This window comes from Nelumbo lutea, chromosome 2, assembly GCF_056320005.1.
Source record: "Nelumbo lutea isolate HS-2025 chromosome 2, American lotus-T2T, whole genome shotgun sequence".
NCBI lineage: Eukaryota > Viridiplantae > Streptophyta > Magnoliopsida > Proteales > Nelumbonaceae > Nelumbo > Nelumbo lutea.
In genome coordinates, this window is record NC_142685.1 from 100,964,534 (window position 1) to 100,983,767 (window position 19,234).

The 19,234-nt window shown below is 36.9% G+C and overlaps 2 protein-coding genes across 2 annotated transcripts; both read right to left on the reverse strand.

The window, feature by feature from the left end:
• Window positions 1-2,533: 2,533 nt before the first annotated feature.
• LOC148872336 (uncharacterized) lies at window positions 2,534-4,237 on the reverse strand. Its single transcript, XM_088968014.1, has 2 exons — window positions 3,983-4,237; window positions 2,534-3,727 (listed from the first exon to the last, which is right to left on the reverse strand). The coding sequence occupies exon 2, from the start codon at window positions 3,696-3,698 to the stop codon at window positions 2,760-2,762; it is 939 nt and encodes a 312-aa protein (XP_088824140.1). The 5' UTR covers window positions 3,699-3,727; window positions 3,983-4,237; the 3' UTR covers window positions 2,534-2,759.
• A 3,965-nt stretch (window positions 4,238-8,202) lies between these two features.
• Window positions 8,203-14,889, reverse strand: LOC148872337 (DNA N(6)-methyladenine demethylase ALKBH1D-like). The gene is made up of 4 exons (XM_088973246.1): window positions 14,655-14,889; window positions 10,503-11,204; window positions 9,486-9,830; window positions 8,203-8,809 (listed from the first exon to the last, which is right to left on the reverse strand). The coding sequence occupies exons 1-4, from the start codon at window positions 14,715-14,717 to the stop codon at window positions 8,534-8,536; spliced, it is 1,386 nt and encodes a 461-aa protein (XP_088829372.1). The 5' UTR covers window positions 14,718-14,889; the 3' UTR covers window positions 8,203-8,533.
• Between the last annotated feature and the right edge of the window lie 4,345 nt (window positions 14,890-19,234).

The window sequence follows — 19,234 nt, forward strand, 5'->3', positions numbered from 1 at the left end:
AGAGCTCCCTTCTAGTTACTAGATTTTTCTGATATTTTAAGAAGAAAAAGAGAAGATAATAGAACAGCAGAAAGGAGCTTGACCAGTCAATAGAATATAACCCAAAGGAAACTAAGAGAGTTGACTAAGAGTCAGAGTAAGTTTAGGAGAAAGATAAAAGTGAATGGGCACTTCAGATAATAACATAAAGGAAAAGTATATATGTGTATTACATACTAACTGCAAATATATCTATACTACTAAAAAAAGTGCAAATAGGGTCTTAGGCTTCTAGAATTTTTCTTGACTAAAATACTATAACTTTAGGGGAAAAAACTCAGAGAAAAATGATATTTTCTACTTGCCTTTAATACATTTTTTTGGTACCATATTTGCCCTTAATACCAGAAATATGAACAAATATTGCAAATCTACAACCAGACAATATGAAAAGAATTGAAGATCTATAGAAATCTCATTCTATACACACCAATATTTATAGGAAGGAGATGCAACGGACGATCAAACTACAAAAAACACAGATCTACCAGAAACAAAAACAAAAAAAAAAAAAAGAAAAGAAAACAATGGCTTGGTATTTTTTTGAAGAAAATATATAAAAGAATCACAGATCTACATACCAGAAAAAACATGAAAGTTTCTTCAGTGGAGAAGAAACAATCAGTCTTTAGTGAACTAAGAAAAACACAGAAAAAGCCATGGATGAGTTTCTTCATCCACAGATCTACAAGAAAGCAAATGGAAAAAAAAAAAAAAAAGCAGATCATACCTGAAAAACTACTGTAGGAAAAGGGTTTCTTTGATAAAGAGCAAAGGTCAATGGTGAAAAGAGGCTGCAGTAGTTGAATGTCTGCAGTTGGTGAGAAGGGTTGAGAGGCACAGAATCAAAGAAGGGTGACAAGGGGGTGTGGCATGTTCCAGAAAACGAGATTTTTGTGTGGCTGGAATAATGTGAGATTTTGCATTCTAGAACCAGCCACAGCTCATTTTGGAACGAGCCATGCCCCTAAAAGAATGTGTTTTGTCATGGCTCGTTCCAAAATGGACTGAAACATGCTCAAACCACATTACGAACACCCCCTTAATTCTACCAAATGGAAGTTGGAATCTGCGAAAATTGCAGGAGTTATTTGATCAAAATACAGTTAATCAGATTACAGAGTTAAGAATTAGCTGCAATTAGAATAGGGACAAACTACCATGGAAGAGAAATAACAGTGACAAATACTCTGTTAAATTGGGTTATCAGACTTTTGTTCACCTTCAACCATGTTCTTCTAATACTAACAATAAATGAGCAAGGATTTGGAACACCAAAGTCCCCTATGGATTTCAAATTTTGTTGGAAACTGTTTTGGGGAGTTTTGACAAAAGATAAAATCAGGCCTGTGCTATCAGAAGGCTATTCAGTTTGCAGTCTGCAAGCAACACCAAGAATCCTTTCATCATCTATTTTTCAAATGTACCTATGCCAAAGCTATCTGGTGCCAGGCTCACTGGGATTGAATCCTGATTCAATAACAGAGCAGCCAATGCATAAAGTTATAGAGGAATGGTGGTCTAAAATCTCCAAACAAACTTCTTCCTTAGAAAGAAGTAATATATTGGAAAACTCATGATAATTTTGTGGCTGTAATGAGAAAACAGAAATGAAGTCATTCATGATAATCAATGCTTCCCACAAGAGGATATTTTTTTTGCAGGCTATTAGAAGGCTACAAATTGCAGCCAAAGCATGAAGAATTTTTTAATTGAATCACAGCAAAAATCCCATATTGTTGGTTATTGGAATGATGTCCAGTATGTAAAAATAACCACCAATGGCTCTTTCATTGAAGAAACTAACAGGGCAGCTTTAGGTTTTATTTAAGTTTATATACACTGCAGCTTCACGAACCACTATGCAAAGTCAACAGCAGCTATGAAGCAGAAATCATAGCAGTAACAGAAGCTTTGAAGGAAGCTCTAAATAAAGGTTATAAAAAAAGTCATATTTTTGCAGATGCACAGCAGCTTAGCTGGGAGGTCTCATGGAGCATGAAAAATCTTAGCTGGAAGGTTATGTTTCTTTTTTATGAATTACAGTTGCAGGAGCTCAAATTCGACAAGAAGTTTATGTATGTAAATAGGAACTTATATATACTTTGCTTGGTTATCATGTTCTGTAAATCAAAAAGTATCCTGTACCCAGGAAGAACTTTTGTACTCTCTTTATATAGTAATGCTATCCAATGAAATTAGTTTTTTGTTAGAAAAAGAACATACTCCAAAAAAGTAGAAAAGTTTATGATAATTCATTCCACAGAGATGTTTTTAAAATCCCCCCCCCCCAGTAGAGTTCAGAGTTTTTCAGAGTTTAAAGTTAAGATTTACAAAATACCACCTTAGCCATCAATGAAATTGACCCCCTTTCTTTTAGCATCTCCCTTTGATTGAGTTTCTGTTTCTATCTCCAACATTATAATAAAAGATAGGTTGCTAGTTCTCTCTCTCTCTCTCTCTCTCTCTCTCTCTCTATATATATATATATATATATATGTAATTTTTTTAATAATAATTTCAGATTTTATGATATTGTTACTCATAAACAAAACCACTGTTCTTTGCAAGTACTTGTTACATTTTGTGAATTAAACTAAAGTTCTTCACTGCATTTTTCACATAAAAGAATAAGAGAACAATTAGAGATAACTGAAATTTACTGCAACATTCTGCCCTCTTGAGCTTCATGCTAGATGAGGAAAGGCAAACACAACAAGCTAATCTTCTCTTGGTATTTTTGAGCCCGGATAAGAAAACAAGCGGTTTGCATTTCTGTAGCTGACTTCTGCAAGTTCTTCTTCCGGCATCTCAAGCAAAGATGCAACATAACTAAGAACATTACGAATGTTAGCTGGGTGATTCAGTGCTTCCTTCGGCACTGTTGAGCTATCTCCCGAAACTTGAAATGGATCACTGGGGCTACCATCAAAACTTGGAGTTGAATTTCCCCCATGGTTCTGAGGGCCTTGCAGGTCAGAAGCACTTCCTTCAAACCACAGTACAGAACCTGAGTTTGATCTTGGTAGTGCATCAGGTGCATCCGTCTCCAACAAAATCCTTTCAGTGGGTACCGACTTCAGCATCCGCTTTGCCTTCTGTGGTTTCATGGACATAAGAAACCCAGAAAAGGAAAAATAAGCTCCAAGCTTTGCCAATCCTGGAACCATCTCAGCAGAGCCTAGATATGAATGAAGAATTACACCAGAAGGGAAAGGCCCTGCATTTTGCATTATTTCTAGTAGCTCACCAAAGGCACGAACACAATGAACTGAAGCCGGTCTATGCAACTCTTTCGCAAGTTCAAGTTGTTGGGAGAAAACCTGAACTTGATCTGTGAAATTCACTTCCTTTCCTCTTAAGCCTTTGTCCAAGCCTATTTCACCAACTGCTGCAGAAGGTGTAGTCTCAAAGAAATCTCTCAACGTGTTCAACCAGTTGGGGCTCCTCTCAGAAACGAACCAGGGATGGAGACCGAAGCACGGAACTACACTGGAATGCTGCTCACTCATCTCCTTGACCAGATGCCAATCATTCTCAGTGATCCCATTGACTGCAAATCGAAGTATGCCAGAGCGTTGAGCTGTTTGAATGAGTTGGGGAGCTAAGTGGTAGACTCTTGGGTCCTGGAGATGACAGTGGGAATCGAAGAGCTTCATCGCTCGACTGCTCCTACTGCTCCAAATTACTGATGTCGAATTCAAATTTCAAAGCAGTACACAAATTCAATTTGTCTTCAACTCCTTTAGAACATCAAACTCTTATAAAATTGTTGGGAGCAATTTAACCCAAAGACTTGAAGTATAACTGAACGAGGGATTGAACCCTAAAATTGTCCTCATATAAAGAGGATAAACAGTGGGTTGACTTTACCTCGATCATAGATTCAAGCCTATGTTCTGTTCTAGCTGATTTGTCAAAGCAAAAGAACAAGAATCCTTACCTAGTCTTGAAATATAAGTTCCAAGGAAAAACAGAATTAGAGATAATCCAGTCTGGTGATGCCTCAAAACCACGATTCAACCAGTCGCTTGCCTCTGGTGATGCTTCAATCTTGCTTTTCCGGCCCTGAAGATAGTAATTGATTTTAGGGAAATTGTATAAAATCACCATGACGTTTCAGTATTTCTCTTGATCTCACCGTAACTTTTAGAAAAACGTCTAAATCTCACGATTCTCACCATGTCTTTAACTTGACGTTAAACAGATTAATGATTGTTAATATATTAATATTTTATTTTTTTATAGAAAAATATAATAAATATATATATATATATATATAATCTTTTATCAAAAAAACATAAAAAAAGCAAAAAAAAAAGTATTTTTAAATTATAAAAACTATAGAAATTGAAAAATAAAATCAGAAAATAAAAATTGTAAAAAAACACCAAAAATTATAAAAAACAGTGAAACTGCAAATAAATAACAAAAAATACAAGAAAATTTATGGATCGTAGAAATTAGAACAATGTAAAAAAACAGAAATTATAAAAAATATTGTAAATTATAACAAAACACTAAAAATGAAAAAGACAAAATAAACTCAAAAAATATAAAGATTGGATAAAAATAAAAATTGCAAATATACATAAAATGATAAAAATTATATAGAAAAAAGCAATAAATTGTAGAAAACAAGAACATGATAAATTTTTCAAAAAAAAATCAATTACAAAAAATACATAAAGTGATAAAAATTAAAAATCTCTCTCTCTCTCTCTCTCTCTCTGTCTCTCTCTCTCTCTCTCTCTCTCTCTCTCTTCTATATATATATATATATATCAACTAAAAAAGCAAAAATTTCAAAAAAAAAAAAGAAATGCTCGTTTTTTAAAAAATATATAACTTTTAGAAAAATAAAAAATTGCAGACAAACTAATAAAATGATAAAAAAATTTAGCAGAATCAAACAAAAATTAGACATGGCATCCAAGGAATATTGTAATAAATTTTCAAAAATTATTTAAGACAAACAAATAAAAATTTATGAAAATATTTTTGCATACATTTATGAAGCCCTCGATGGAGATTTATATTCTAGATTCAAGTTGCAAAATTTTACAATACATTACAAATATTTCAAAATACTAGAGAGAGAGAGAGACTAAATGAGCCTTTTTCTCTAATTTTCTAGTTAGGGGCAATTTGGTCATGAGAATTGTATTTATGGTGAGATAGACAACTTCTATTAGTGAATATTAATGGTGCTTTAACGGAAGGTGAGTTTTGAAAAAAAAAAAATTCACCAACATAGTGAGTTTTAAGCATTTTAAAAAGTTATGGTAAGTTTAAGAGAAATGATAAAAAAGTGATGATGAGTCTTAAACAATTTCCCTTGATTTTATATACAAGAATAGAAAGAACGAGTGAGAACAGGAAAACAATTGTGATACGGTGAAGCAATCATTTATTTAATTGTATATTGTCGTTCATGCGGAGATGTTTTCGGATGTGCTGTGAGAGAGCAGTCTCTCTTCTGTGAGGCAGTGAGGCTCCCCATCTCTGACTCCTTTACCTGCATATTCGATTTCCGCAACAAGAGGTTTTTTTTATTTATTTATTTATTATTTTTTTTTTTTTTGCATGCTATTAGAAGGCTACCAATTGCGGTCAAAGGATGAAAAATTTTTGAATTGAATCACAGCAAAAATCCCATATTGTTGATTATTGGAATGATGTCCAGTATGTAAAATTAATCACCGATGGCTCTTTCATCGAAGAAACTAACAAAGCAGCTTTAGATTTTAGGTAGGTTTATTCACGCTGCAACTTCACCAACCACCATGCAAAGTCAACAGCAGCTATGAAGCAGAAATCATAGCAGCAATAGAAGCTTTGAAGGAAGCTCTAAATAAAGGTTATAAAGAAGTCATATTTTTGCAGATGCACAGCAGCTTAGCTGGGAGATCTCATGGAGAATGAAAAATCTTAGCTGGAAGGTTATGCTTCTTTTTGATGAATTACAGCTGCAGGAGGTCAAATTTGATGAGAAGTTTATGCATGTAAATAGGAACTTAAATATAACTTTGCTTGGTTAACATGTTCTGTAAATAAAAAAGTATCCTGTACCCAGGAAGAACTTTCGTACTCTATTATATATAATAATGCTATCCAATGAAATTGGCCCCCCCGTAGAGCTCAGTTTTTCAGAGATTAGAGTTCAGATTTACAAAATACCACTTAGCCATCAATGAAATTGAACCCCTTTCTTTTAGCATCTCCCTTTGATTGAGTTTCTGTTTCTATCTCCAACATTATAATAAAAGAGAGGTCCCCCGCCCCCCCTGTAGAGTTCAGTTTTTCAGATATTAGAGTTCAGATTTACAAAATGCCTCCTTAGCCATCAATGAAATTGACCCCCTTTCTTTTAGCATCTCCCTATAATAATACTTTCAGATTTTATGATATTGTTATTCATAAACAAAACCATTGTTCTTTGCAAGTACTAGTTACATTTTGTGAATTATTTTGCAGTATATTTTATTTTATTTTATTTATTTTGTTAACCTTTTACTTGTATAAGTGTGAAGCAACTATGTAAAACAAAGTTCTCTACATTTTTCACATAAAAGAATAAGAGAACAATTAGAGATAACTGAAATTTACTGCAACATTCTGCTCTCATGAGCTTCATGCTAGAAAAGGAAAGGCAAACACAACAAGCTAATCTTCTCTTGGTATTTTTGAGCCCAGATAAGAAAACAAGCGGTTTGCATTTCTGTAGCTGCTTTCTGCAAGTTCTTCTTCCGGCATCTCAAGCAAATATGCAACATAACTAAGAACATTACGTATGTTAGCTGAGTGATTCAGTGCTTCCTTCAGCACTGTTGAGCTATCTCCCGAAACTTGAAATGGATCATTGGGGCTACCATCAAAGTTTGGAGTTGAATTTCCCCCATGGTTCTGAGGGCCTTGCAGGTCAGAAGCACTTCCTTCAAACCACAGTACAGAACCTGAGTTTGATCTTGGTAGTGCAGCAGGTGCATCTGTCTCCAACAAAATCCTTTCAGTGGGTACTGACTTCAGCATCTGCTTTGCCTTCTGTGGTTTCATGGACATAAGAAAACAAGAAAAGGAAAAATAAGCTCCAAGCCTTGCCAATCCTGGGACCATCTCAGCAGAGCCTAGATATGAATGAAGAATTACACCAAAAGGGAAAGGCCCTGCATTTTGCATTATTTCTAGCAGCTCACCAAAGGCACAAACACAATGAACTGAACCCGGTCTATGTAACTCTTTCACAAATTCAAGTTGTTGGGAGAAAACCTGAACTTGATCTGTGAAATTCACTTCTTTTCCTCTTGAGCCTTTGTCCAAGCCTATTTCACCAACTGCTGCAGAAGGTGTAGTCTCAAACAAATCTCTCAACGTATTCAACTAGTTGGGGCTCCTCTCATCTCCTTGATCAGATGCCAATCTTTCTCAGTGATCCCATTGACTGCAAATCGAAGTACACCGGAGCGTTGAGCTGTTTGAATGAGTTGGGGAGCTAAGTGGTAGACTTTTGGGTCCTGAAGATGACAGTGGGAATCAAAGAACTTCATCACTCGACTGCTCCTACTGCTCCAAATTACTGATGTCAAATTCAAATTTCAAAGCAGTACACATTCAAATTGTCTTCAGCTCCTTTAGAACATCAAATTCTTATAAATTTGGCAGCCTTATGGGGTGTTGTCAGAAGCACCCTAAAAATCAACTGAAATTGATCAAATTTGTTGGGAGCAATATTTAACCCAAAGACTTGAATAACCGAACGAGGGATTGAACCCTAAAATTGAGATTTAAGAGAACTCTTTTATTTTTTTGCCTTAAGAGGATTCTTTTTTGGTAAAAATCCCAAGATATTCAAGGCAAGATACTATGAAAATGTTTTGAGGTAGAGGGCATTGATGAGATATATTTATTATTTAAATTTGTATTTAAAATTTTAAAAATAAATATTTCACAATGTGATGTGAGACCCTTGGTTTCCACTCATTCCTCTTTCTTATATATCCAAGGTTTTAGGTTTACGACTGCCTAGACACTAAAGTCAATACTCAGCATTTATTTACTGACAAATCGCTTGATCTGAGGTTGCAACAGATGCATCACATGATTCAGCATAATCGGGCAACATTCTATTCAACAGGGAAGGAGAATGAGAATATTAGATCCTTGTTGTCTTACCAAACTTTTTTTATGATTAAAGATTTTCATTTGCTAAAAAGATACATATTGTTCCAAACACATAGATGGAGCATACCACCCGTAAGAGTCCTGAACAAAACCTTTAGCTTCCTGAGTTTAACATGAGCAGCCATAGTATAGTTCCTAGAAATATATACAAACCTAATAGCCACAAAATGTTTGCTGTCCACTCAATAATGCCTTACAAAACATGGAACAAAGATTAACTACTAACTCCTCTCATGCGCTTTCAGTTGCTTTGTAAAGAGTTAAGAAGCAGTTTGGAACTACCTATTGATGACAATGGTGGTAAAAATGATGTTCAATACTTCCTGAAAGTAAGATTTAGACGTCCTGGACGAAGGTTTGCATCATCAACCAGATACTTTGGAGCTGAGTTTGGTATAATGGTTGGTACCCCATGATATATAAGCCTAGATTTGCCACCAAATATCAGAACATCACCAGATTGCAAAATCACTTTCTCGGCCTTATCAGTGTCTCTGTTATCTCCATACAAAAAATCTGCTGAGTCACCGATTGAAAAGGAGACAACAGGAAAACCTTTATCAAGACTCTCAGTGCTCTCATCTCGATCCTGCACCAGAAAAAGTTTTGGGAAGACATAAAACGATCCAGGACTTTATAAAATCCAATATTTCTGATTGCTTCTAATTGCATATAAGTACATGCACCTTCAATAAGAAATTATTAATCTCTTGGCATACAAGTAAATGCAACTTAAATAAGAAACCACTCTTCCATTTTCATAAACCACTACTAAAGATCAGCAGCACTTCAGACAAATGGAACTTTCTGGGCCAATCCATTCAATTTGTATAAGTGCCTAAACAAAAGAGTACTCAATCTACTAATCCATTCAACTTCGACTTATGAGATGGTCAACAATTGAAAGGAGAATTCCCACAGAAAAGCCCTTGTGTGGACATAGAAATACAAATCAAATTGAATTGATGAAAAAACTAAACTGATTTTGACTGTTGCTTCAGAGTTTTCTGAATGGCTCATTTCATAGAAAGTCATGGTTGATCAAAATTCATAATATAATAAGAAATTCCTTCATAATTTCATATATTTGTAAGCTTTTTGTGTCATTCAGTTTCGCTAGAAAGTTTCCAACCATTTCAGCATTCAACCCTGAACTCTCTCTCTCTCTCTCTCTCTCTCTCTCTCTCACGCACACACACACACACAAACAAACAGAAATTATATATTACTCCAAATCATGGATATACATAAAATAATTTGCTAACCTGATGAAGGCCAAGTCTCCCACTAGTTGAGTAGAAATTGACAATGCATATATCAGGGGACATTGCAGGAAGTGCTTCTTCCACATTGCTTGTTTTTATCTCTTGTTTTAAAAAGGCATGGGTATCCTGCATTGCTCTTTTAACCAAATCTTTGAGTTCGTCAGGAATTGACGGAGGCTCTGCACCATCTGTTGCCCTTTGATTGCCATACAATCTTGTCTCTGGGTCCCAGTTCCTACCAAGACACATCATTTGTATATGCAGTTTTGCACCATCTCGATAGCCTGGTTGATAGAATCCTCCAGGACCCAGACCAAGTTGTCGACATATCTTCATAATCTTGACCTGGAAGAAAAGTGCAAATACATAGAAGAACCCATAAAAATTTACAGAAAAAAACAGCTACTTGCAGGAGAAATGAATTCCACACATAAAAGTACTCAGAAGCTTTCTTTTTGGATGGTAAAAAAGTACTCATGAACTCAAATCAATACTCATGGCCCTTGGCATATATACTGTACTACCAGGAGATGGTCATATAGAGAACTGACTAATGGCTTCATTGTAAAAGAAGTCCCACTCCAAAGAGATGAAAAAATAAAAAAAAATAAAAAAAAAATCATTTTGTGCTTCTATACACCAGAATTATAAAATTATCTTACAACAATTTTTACCATTCAAAGGAATGAAAAAGATAAGGTCCGAAACGCCTGTTTCCAGGTGTTTTGAACCCCCAATTTTTTTTAATAATAAAAAGCATGCTAAAAGCTTTTCAAAAAACCAAAATTTGAAAAAAAAAAAGAACTAAAAAAATAGAGTTTCAGCCGTTTCTAAGTACCAGTACGATACGACCGAAACTCGTATCATAATGATACTTTGAACCTTGCTTGAACAATATGAACAATAAGTGAATGGTACTTACATCTAAATATTCATGTAAAGGAATATGCATTCAATAAATGTGTCAAGAAGGAAGGAGCACACAAAACTTAAGTATGTGTTGGAAGAATAGACCACCTGATCATTTGGACTAATATAACTCTTTAAGAGAACCATCCCTGGCCTTAGAAGTTGATGACTTCTCTTGAAGCGCTCAAGTTCCTTTCGCTTTTCTCTGTTCTTTTCAAGTAGAGAAGGCTTCAGTGATACTACGTTTCTACTTTTGACATGGCAGATATCAAAGGGCAAAATGTTCAGTGAGAATTCAGGCTGCCCTGAGTAACTGTTGCCTACAGATTTTTTAGGTGAAATTTTCCTGTGTTGAGATTTTCCATTTAGTGAATCCCTATCTTCACTAAAACAAAAAATAGGCTCATCCTCCAGATTTGCAGAACTGGGAAAGTGTGCAGGTTGTGTTGAAACATTGTCAACATTCCTCTCCATTGAAGTTTGACCATATTGAGATTTTTTGGTACAGGATGGTCTGCCCATGCTACCCATATTAGGTACTGATGAGGACTCGAAATCTTTAGAATAACAGTCCACTGCAGCACTGAGCATAGTCCTATCATACTGAGGTCTCTCCACATGAGGTAGTCTGTCCTTGTCACCAATACAAGCAGGTAGAGTAAGCCCACCCCGTTCAGAAGGAGAACAAACAACTGCTGTGGGAGGCTTTGAATTATTAGTTCCTTCCTTTTCTTCCATGGTTTGTGGTGGTTTTCCATGAAAGGAGGATCCATCATTACGAACAGAAGGAGCAAATCTAGAAACACTACCCTGTTGATTGGCAATCAAAACATGAGCTTCAGCAATGACCACAAACTACAGTCAAGGACGAGAAAACAATTCAATCATATATAATACACTAGGTTTGATTAGCATAAGAAAAACAAAGAGAAAAACACTAGATTCATGTTGTACAAAGCAAATTCCATGGTTTTCTGCAATTTCAAGATTTAAAATTCCCACCAATTACTGTACAAAGTACAAACAGCCTAGTCAACAGAATATCATCCATGTCTGATGCACAACAGGTCAACAGCAGTGTGTGAAATATCGACTAGGTCAGATATTCAAAACTAACCCCTGATGACATTCTTTTGGTATGTGTAGAAAAACAATTTACAACTGATGAGTAATATATTCCAACCTGGTAACTTGCACATTATATCAGATTCTAAATTTCAATGCAAACTTGCCACAGCAATGAGGAATATATCATTAGAATCCACCAGTTTGTGTGTGCAATGTCTTCTAGAAAATATACCATTCTCTTCTAGTTTGGTAAATGCAATGGAATAAGTACTACTTTCAAGATAATACTTCATCACTACCAGAACAGAAGGTACTATTTAGTATATCCTAGTGTGACCTAAACCTCTAGACGATATGTAATTATTATGCATAATAGTCACCAATACAAATTAATGATGATGAAACCGATATATGGCTAATTCAATTTAGCAATGCAGTTTATAAGTATGCAATTGTCATAACTTACTGGGTTGACAGTGCTGAAAACTTGATTCAAACTCAATTAGAAAAGAGTCTAAACAGAAATAAGATGGATAACTTTTGGTGCTTCACCCCTCTCTGAACGGTAAGATCACATTCTCAGCTGTCCCATCCGAATACTGCTGCTCCACTCAACGTCCATCTCTGTCGCCAACCTTGTCACAAGGTATGTCTCTTTCTTACCACCACATTTCACCATCCCACATGGCATTTCTTACATCTCTCTCTCACAACACTGAACCCACATCGTATTCCCAAGCCATCAATGACCCCAATTGGTGTGATGCCGTGGTTGCTGAAATTCAAGCTTGCAAGACAATGATACATGGACTCTCACTGATTTGCCACCTAGCAAGCACGCAATTGGCTGTAAATGGGTATATAAAATCAAATACAAGTCTGATGGCACCACCAAAGCTCGTCTGGTCGCCAAAGGCTTCACTGGTCTTCATTGACACATTTGCACCAATTGCTAAAATGGTCACCGTGCGCTGCTTACTTGCTATTGCAGCCATTAAGAATAGGTTTTTCTTTCAACTTGAAGTCCATAATGCATTTCTTCATGGTGATCTCAATGAAGAAGTTTACATGCAACTTCCTCCTGACTTCAGTAGACAGGGGGAGCGCACAGTCTGCAAACTTCACAAGTCCATCTATAGTTTAAAACCGGCTTCTCAAAACTGGTTTTCGAAGTTCTGTAATGCACTCCTTTCATCCAGCTTCTCTCAGTCCAAAGCTGATAATACACTCTTCACAAAGGGCTCTGCTGCTTCCTTCATTGTCGTCCTAGTCTATGTTGATGTTACCATTGTGACTGGCAACGATTCCACGTCAATAACCTCTCTGAAAGAATTCTTGCGCTATTGATTTCACATATCAAAGATCTTGGACCTCTGAAATATTTTATGGGTCTTGAGGTTGCTCGAAATTCTTCACGCATCTTTCTATCTCAGCACAAGTATGCACTTGACATATTATCTGACACCAAGTACTCAGATTGTTGTCCTTCTGCATTTCCCATGGAGCAGAATATCAAATTACACAAAAACATGGGCATGCCTCTTTCCGATCCCTCTGTTTACCGCTGCTTGATTGGCCGCTTGCAATATCTTACCATCATTGACCAGATTTGGTTTACTTTGTTAATTCCCTCAGTCAGTTCATGAGCAATCCCCATGAGCTCCATTGGAATGCTGCCTTGCATATTTTATGTTACATCAGGTTCACTGTAGGTATGGAATTTTCCTATTTCCAGTGGATCTCTCACTCTTACTGCATACTGTAACTCAGACTGGGGCAGTTGCTCATCTACTAGACGATCAGTTACTGGCTACCACATCTTTCTTGGCCCCAGCCCCATCTCTTGGAAATCCTAGAAACAGTCCACTGTGGCACGCTCCTCTGCTGAATCTGAATACCACACCTTGTCCACGACATCACATGAAATACAATGGCTCTCCTTTCTACTTCACAACCTTGCCATTTCCCTCCAGCCAGTGGTTCTTCACTGTGACAATCAGGTCACTTTACATTGCCAACAACCCAGTATTCCATGAGCGCACCAAGCATGTTGTTATGGACTGTCATTTCATACGGGAACAAATACAATGCGGCTTACTTCATCCTCATCATATTCCTTCCTCACAACAGATTGTTGATATATTCACCAAGCCCTTGGGACGAGAAGTTTTTCGTCACTTAAGGTCCAAGTTGATTTGTACCATCTAGTCACCAACTTGAGGGGGAGTATTACTGATAAGGTTATGTAGCATAGTAACCCTCCATGCAACCACCTTACAATCCGATAAGCATTAGTATCTAGCCCCTTATCTCTTCCTAGTCTCTATCCAGATAATCTGTTTGTTTTGCTTATCTCTATCTACTTATCTCATGTATATATACAAGCACACACATATATATGTATATATGTATATATTAATAAATTATGATCCTCTTTTATTCAAAATTTGCCTTTGTCCACTCAGATCGACCTGAGTTTTCAAATTAAGTCAAACATGCAATTCATGAAAAATACTAAAATAAGAGAGATATAATTGCTCAGCCTAACACACATCAAAGAACAAGTTATAAGCCAAATCATGTCCATCAAATTAACATAAATAAAGACTTAACACTACCACACCGGAGCTAACAATGAAATCTTCAGAGATTCAGAATTCAAACACAAATGCCTTACCAAAACAACACGATGCGGATCCCCTGTTTTGTGTTAAAAAAAAATAGGAGAAAATGAGCAAACCCTGTTTCAATGTTAAAAATGGTGGAGCCCCTGTTTTATGTTAAAAAGGCTGAAAACACGATGGAGCAGAGCTCCTGTTTCGCATTACAAAAATAGCTGAAAAAAAATAGGGCGGAGTCCTTTCTGTGTCAAATTAAAATTGGAAAAAATGGGGAGCAGTACCCTGTTTTATATCAGAAAAAGACAACAATAAGAGGTCGGAGACCCAGTTTTTTCTGTGATCTATCTAAAGACGAAGGGGCAAAATATTTGTATAAGGGGAAGAATATGAAGGGCGGAGGGCCTATGTAGTGTCAAACGGAATAAAAAAAAAAAATAGAAGGGCGGAGCCCCTGTTTTCGCGTCAAAGAACAAGAAAAAGAGTCTACCAAAGAAAAAAAAAGATGATGAAGATTGCACACAAAAAAAAAAACAGTAACAGAAACCGAAAAAAAATAAAAAATACTACTTACAGGTACAGTGAAACTTCGGTGATTCTCAAATCGAGAAGGGCTTCTTCTCCCCCGCCCACGCATTTCCAGTCGGAGGTAAGTCTCACTCGATTTCGATTGCTTGATGAGAGAGCACAAACGCAGTTATTTTCGCCTACAGCCACTTCAATTCCGAATCAACTTGTATAACGTCTGGCATCAGAATATGTATATCGACGTCAATTCTCGTCTCTTCAATGCTTTTTCAGCCAAAAGGGCGCGGCATCCGATGATAAAGTGGAACACGAAGAGTTCGAATCTGCGCCACCAGGCTGGCGCTCCAAAAACGTCCCAAACAATAGGGTCTCGCCGCGTGTTCCCTCACACGCATCCCAATTCGTGCGGAGTTAATGAGACGTCCGTTAGAAATTTCCATCTCCTCCCCACGAGGGGCCGCCCCACAACGCTCTATATCACATCGCTGCCGTGTATTGAGAATATCTTCCGATAATAATATCATCGATTTTGGTATCAGAAAATGTTCTCAATACATGGCGGGGATGTGCTATGTGGTATTGTGGGGCGGCCCCGTGTAGGGAGGAGATGGGAATTTTTTAAAACTACCCTATTATCTTACAATTGTCTATCCTTATTGTTTCTGATTGAGTAACTCTATCTTTACTGTAGGATTTATTAATATTCGTCAAAGTTTATACATACGCAACATGTAATTTTTTTAGAATCCAATTTTACCCCTAATCCCTCTCCCTTCTTCTTCTTCACCTCACACGCCCAGCCCCCTCCAATTTGACTCCTCTGGTCTGGCTCTACTATCTTGTGCTTGATGGCAATCGGTTAGATGGCGCCATCCCTCGGCTCAACTAATCCTCCGTCTAGTCTTCGATGTTTCCCGGAATAACCTCATCGGCATCATTCCGGTCATACCCTCACTGTCCCGCTTCGGCACCTTCTCCTTTTATTGGAACCAGCACCATCCCCAGGGGGGCATAGTGGCGTTTGGACAGAAAACACCATATCAAAAGCAGCATGAGCGAACCAGTGTGAATCCCAGAATGTAAATGGTAGAGAGTGGGTGTTGTTCTGTGTTGGGGAGCTACATGTCACACCCAAAATCCCTCTCTCTCTCTCTCTCTCTCTCTCATGTTCTTTTTCTTCCATTCTCCATTATCTTACCCTCTTCTCGCTTTTGCAATACCTATTGGATAACCAAACCCCGTCTCCTATTTTTTGTTGTCCTTGGAGCAACTGATGAAGGCTTCAACAAATGCAACAAAAACAGAGCAACTACAGTAGTGCGGCGGGACTCAGGGTTGAGGCCGCTAAATAGGGCGGGTGGAGAGAGAACAAGTGATGGAGAGAGAGAGAAAGGACTTGTACTTTTTGTTTGGATTTCTGGATTTGTCTTGATCAAGAAGAAATTAGAGAGAGAGAGAGGAAGAGAATTTACAAAACAGAGGAACCGAGACTTGAGAAGAGAGAAAGGGATGAATTTCATAGGCAAGCTTCCTTCTAAGAGGAATCGACTTCAGCAATCATGAATTCCTGATTCACACAATATTTCATATAGTGATACAACCGTCTTGGGCTTCATAGTAAACTAAAGGGTCCAGCAAATAGATCGAGCAACGGCTTCTCCACCAAGAAGCTACAGTTTTCTTGATGATTATTGACGGTGAGAGCAAGCGGATTTCAGCGTATAAACCTGGCGAATACGGTGAGAGTGAGGGTCATCATAGATCTTTGGGAGACCTAACAGGGAATGCGTGCCAAGGGTCATCACAGGCCAATTTGCCGGTCTTCATTCAAATCGTGAAGGCCCATGCTAACAAGAGCCCCTATGTGAAGATCCGTACGGGTAGCCACTTGTGGCTCCAGATGTTCTAGTTGTACAATAACTGGAGAGGGAGATTCTGCAATAGTAACGACCGGTGGAGGTTCTACCATCTCCTCCGCTATTTTCGGTGGCAAGATAATTTCCGTCAGCGGTGGCGACGATGCCTTCCTTGACATCCCACTGTCTGCAATGGAGGTGAAGAGAGAGAGAAAGTGGTAGGGAGGAGAGAGAATTGATTTCAAAGTGATTCAACGAAAGGGTTAAATTGACATTTCAACCCTTCTGTTAATATTTAACGATAATGGTAAGTTTTTGAAATAATAATGATAGATAAGCATTAATACTTAGTCAATTAGCTAAAACAATAGGATAGTTTAAGAAATTTACCCAATATTTCTCCATTCGCTCTCATCTCTAGACCTGCCTTCTTCATGTAACCCTACTTAAACCTTGCACCTCCTCCTCCAATCCATCCCCAATGTCGACGCCGATAACCATTCTGCCGATGACGATCAACTTGTCTTCATTTTCAAAATTCTGAAGTTTTTGTATTTCTTCGGTTTCCAACTTGTAACAATAATTCTTACAAAAACTTTCTTGGCAAGTAGTTAATATTTTGCTCAAAAAGCTCTGTGGAGAGTCGCTTGTAGCATAAGCAACAAGAAAATCATTCCTTGTTTTGTTAGGGTCTGTTTGATTGCTGAGAAATTGGACTAAGAAAGGATGGGATGAGAAGAAGAAAATTCATTTTCTCAGTTAGTTATAATGTGTTTGCTTGCTGAGAAAATCCACTTTGTAGTGTTTGTTTTGCAAGAAAATTTATAAGAGAAAATCATGCTTAACTATAAAAATGCATGTAATTTACTTTTATGACAACTTGCACCCCCCAAATGTTGGGATGACAAGTTGCTTGCTCTCAAATGTTTCAACAGAATTTACATGTGCATAACCAAATCTCTACATTCAACCATCAGCAACTCCTGCAGGTTATTTTTTCCTTTCTCTTTTTCATAAATCATTATCTGCAGTTCTTAATGAAGATACGTGCTTTTTGAGAGAGCATCCAGTGCAAGAAGAATCAATTACCTCCGTGGAATAAGGGAACAAGATGAGAAAATGGGAGAATATATTTGTTGTTATGATGATTTTATATGTTCCATAACCCGTTTGTTGAACAAAGTTAGTTATTTACCTTGGGATCCAAAAGTCTATTTTGAGTTGCTCCCACTGTCATGTTTCTTTAAATGAATTAATTTTCTATTATCTTCATTCTTCCTTTTCTATGCTAAAAGTTGCAATTTTCTAATTGACTTTGCAACCATTGAGGCCATTCCAAGCATAGATTCATACATGAGCAAGTTCAATATGATTAGATGATGAAGCAGTCTCAGAAAAATTCATCCTTTCCATGAGGATAACTGAGACTACATTTGTGCGATTGTACTTTTTAAAATGTGATCAGAAAGTGCCAATGTAGGAAATTAGTCTATCCACAATTTTTAATAATAAATAAGTTTACAATCTAAAAGTGAGGATAACTGAGACCACATTTGTGCAATTATACTTTTTAAAATGTGATCAGAAAGTGAGCAAGCCTGTCCACAATTCCTAGTAGTAAATAAATCTATGTTCAATCTGACATTGTTACTTCCCTTTGGCTTCTTTGCCTAAAAGCAACAGCCTCTAGAAGACCTATGGAAAGTGGCAATTGAAAAGAGCTGGTTTCTTCCTCTTGTAAGGAGTTTCTCATAATAGTTTATGAGCCTCTCCAAATTATTTTTGGTGGTGCTCACAATGCAATCTGAGTTCATCAATATCTTTGACTTGGGTCCAAAGGAGCTTTGCTTTGTTGAACAGGGAGATATTTGCATAAGTTGGAACCACTGTAGGAAACAGAGAAAATACTGTAATAGTCTTATAGAGATGAACTCCCCTCTAGGATGTAATGGATATTTAAGCTCAATGTTGACAAGAATTTGTTTGTGAATTTGAGTTCAGCATATGTGTTGGGTCCATTTTTGTGAATGTGCATGTGGATTGGTGATGAGCTTGTTAATCTTATTATTTCCCACATTCAGAGATGTAAATGAAGCCACAACAAAAGCTTCTAGGAATACTCTGCTCCTTTGTTATGTCTCGTGTTTCAACTTTCAATTCAAGGATAACTCTTAAGTTCCATTATATGGGTAAGTAAATTTAACCACCTAGTAGGTACACTGAGAATATGAAGCAATCAAAGTGTAGATTGAGATCACACTACCCCATGTTATTGCTAGTGCATCTTTAGAGAATATTGTAAAAGCATGTTCTGACCATAGGGAGTAGTTTTAATATTTAACATATACTATTGCTACAAGTTGCCTCCAATTGCTATAATTTTAATCTTTAGAGAATATTGTAAGAGTTGATCTATCTTAAAGAGAGTACAATAAGAATTGAGATTCATATGGGGGCAAGTAAAATCAAAATAATCTTCTATAAAATAAATGTATCTGGGATTTCTAATATTATTAGGTCAGTGATGTGAGAAACCACCCTGCCCCCCACCCCCACCCCCCTCCCCCCCGCAAAAAAAAAGAAATTAATTACGGACAAAAACAATAGAAAGACAAAAATAATAACACTATATATTAATTGAGTCTTTGCATGCCATAATTAAAAAGAATTGCCAAAATTGCCAAATAATATCATTACCATAACTATAATTTTGATAGGTAACTGAATCTGGGACACATGTGACTGCAAATGAGCATAGCTGCCTGCAGAA

Coding starts and splice junctions, on each gene's coding strand:
- LOC148872336 (XM_088968014.1), bottom strand. CDS start 3,698: ATGAAGCTCTTCGATTCCCACTGTCATCTCCAGGACCCAAGAGTCTAC.
- LOC148872337 (XM_088973246.1), bottom strand. CDS start 14,717: ATGCGTGGGCGGGGGAGAAGAAGCCCTTCTCGATTTGAGAATCACCGA. Junction 9,831..10,502: donor ATATTAGTCCAAATGATCAG/GTGGTCTATTCT, acceptor CTTTTCTTCCAG/GTCAAGATTATGAAGATATG. Junction 8,810..9,485: donor GGAGACTTGGCCTTCATCAG/GTTAGCAAATTA, acceptor TTTCTGGTGCAG/GATCGAGATGAGAGCACTGA.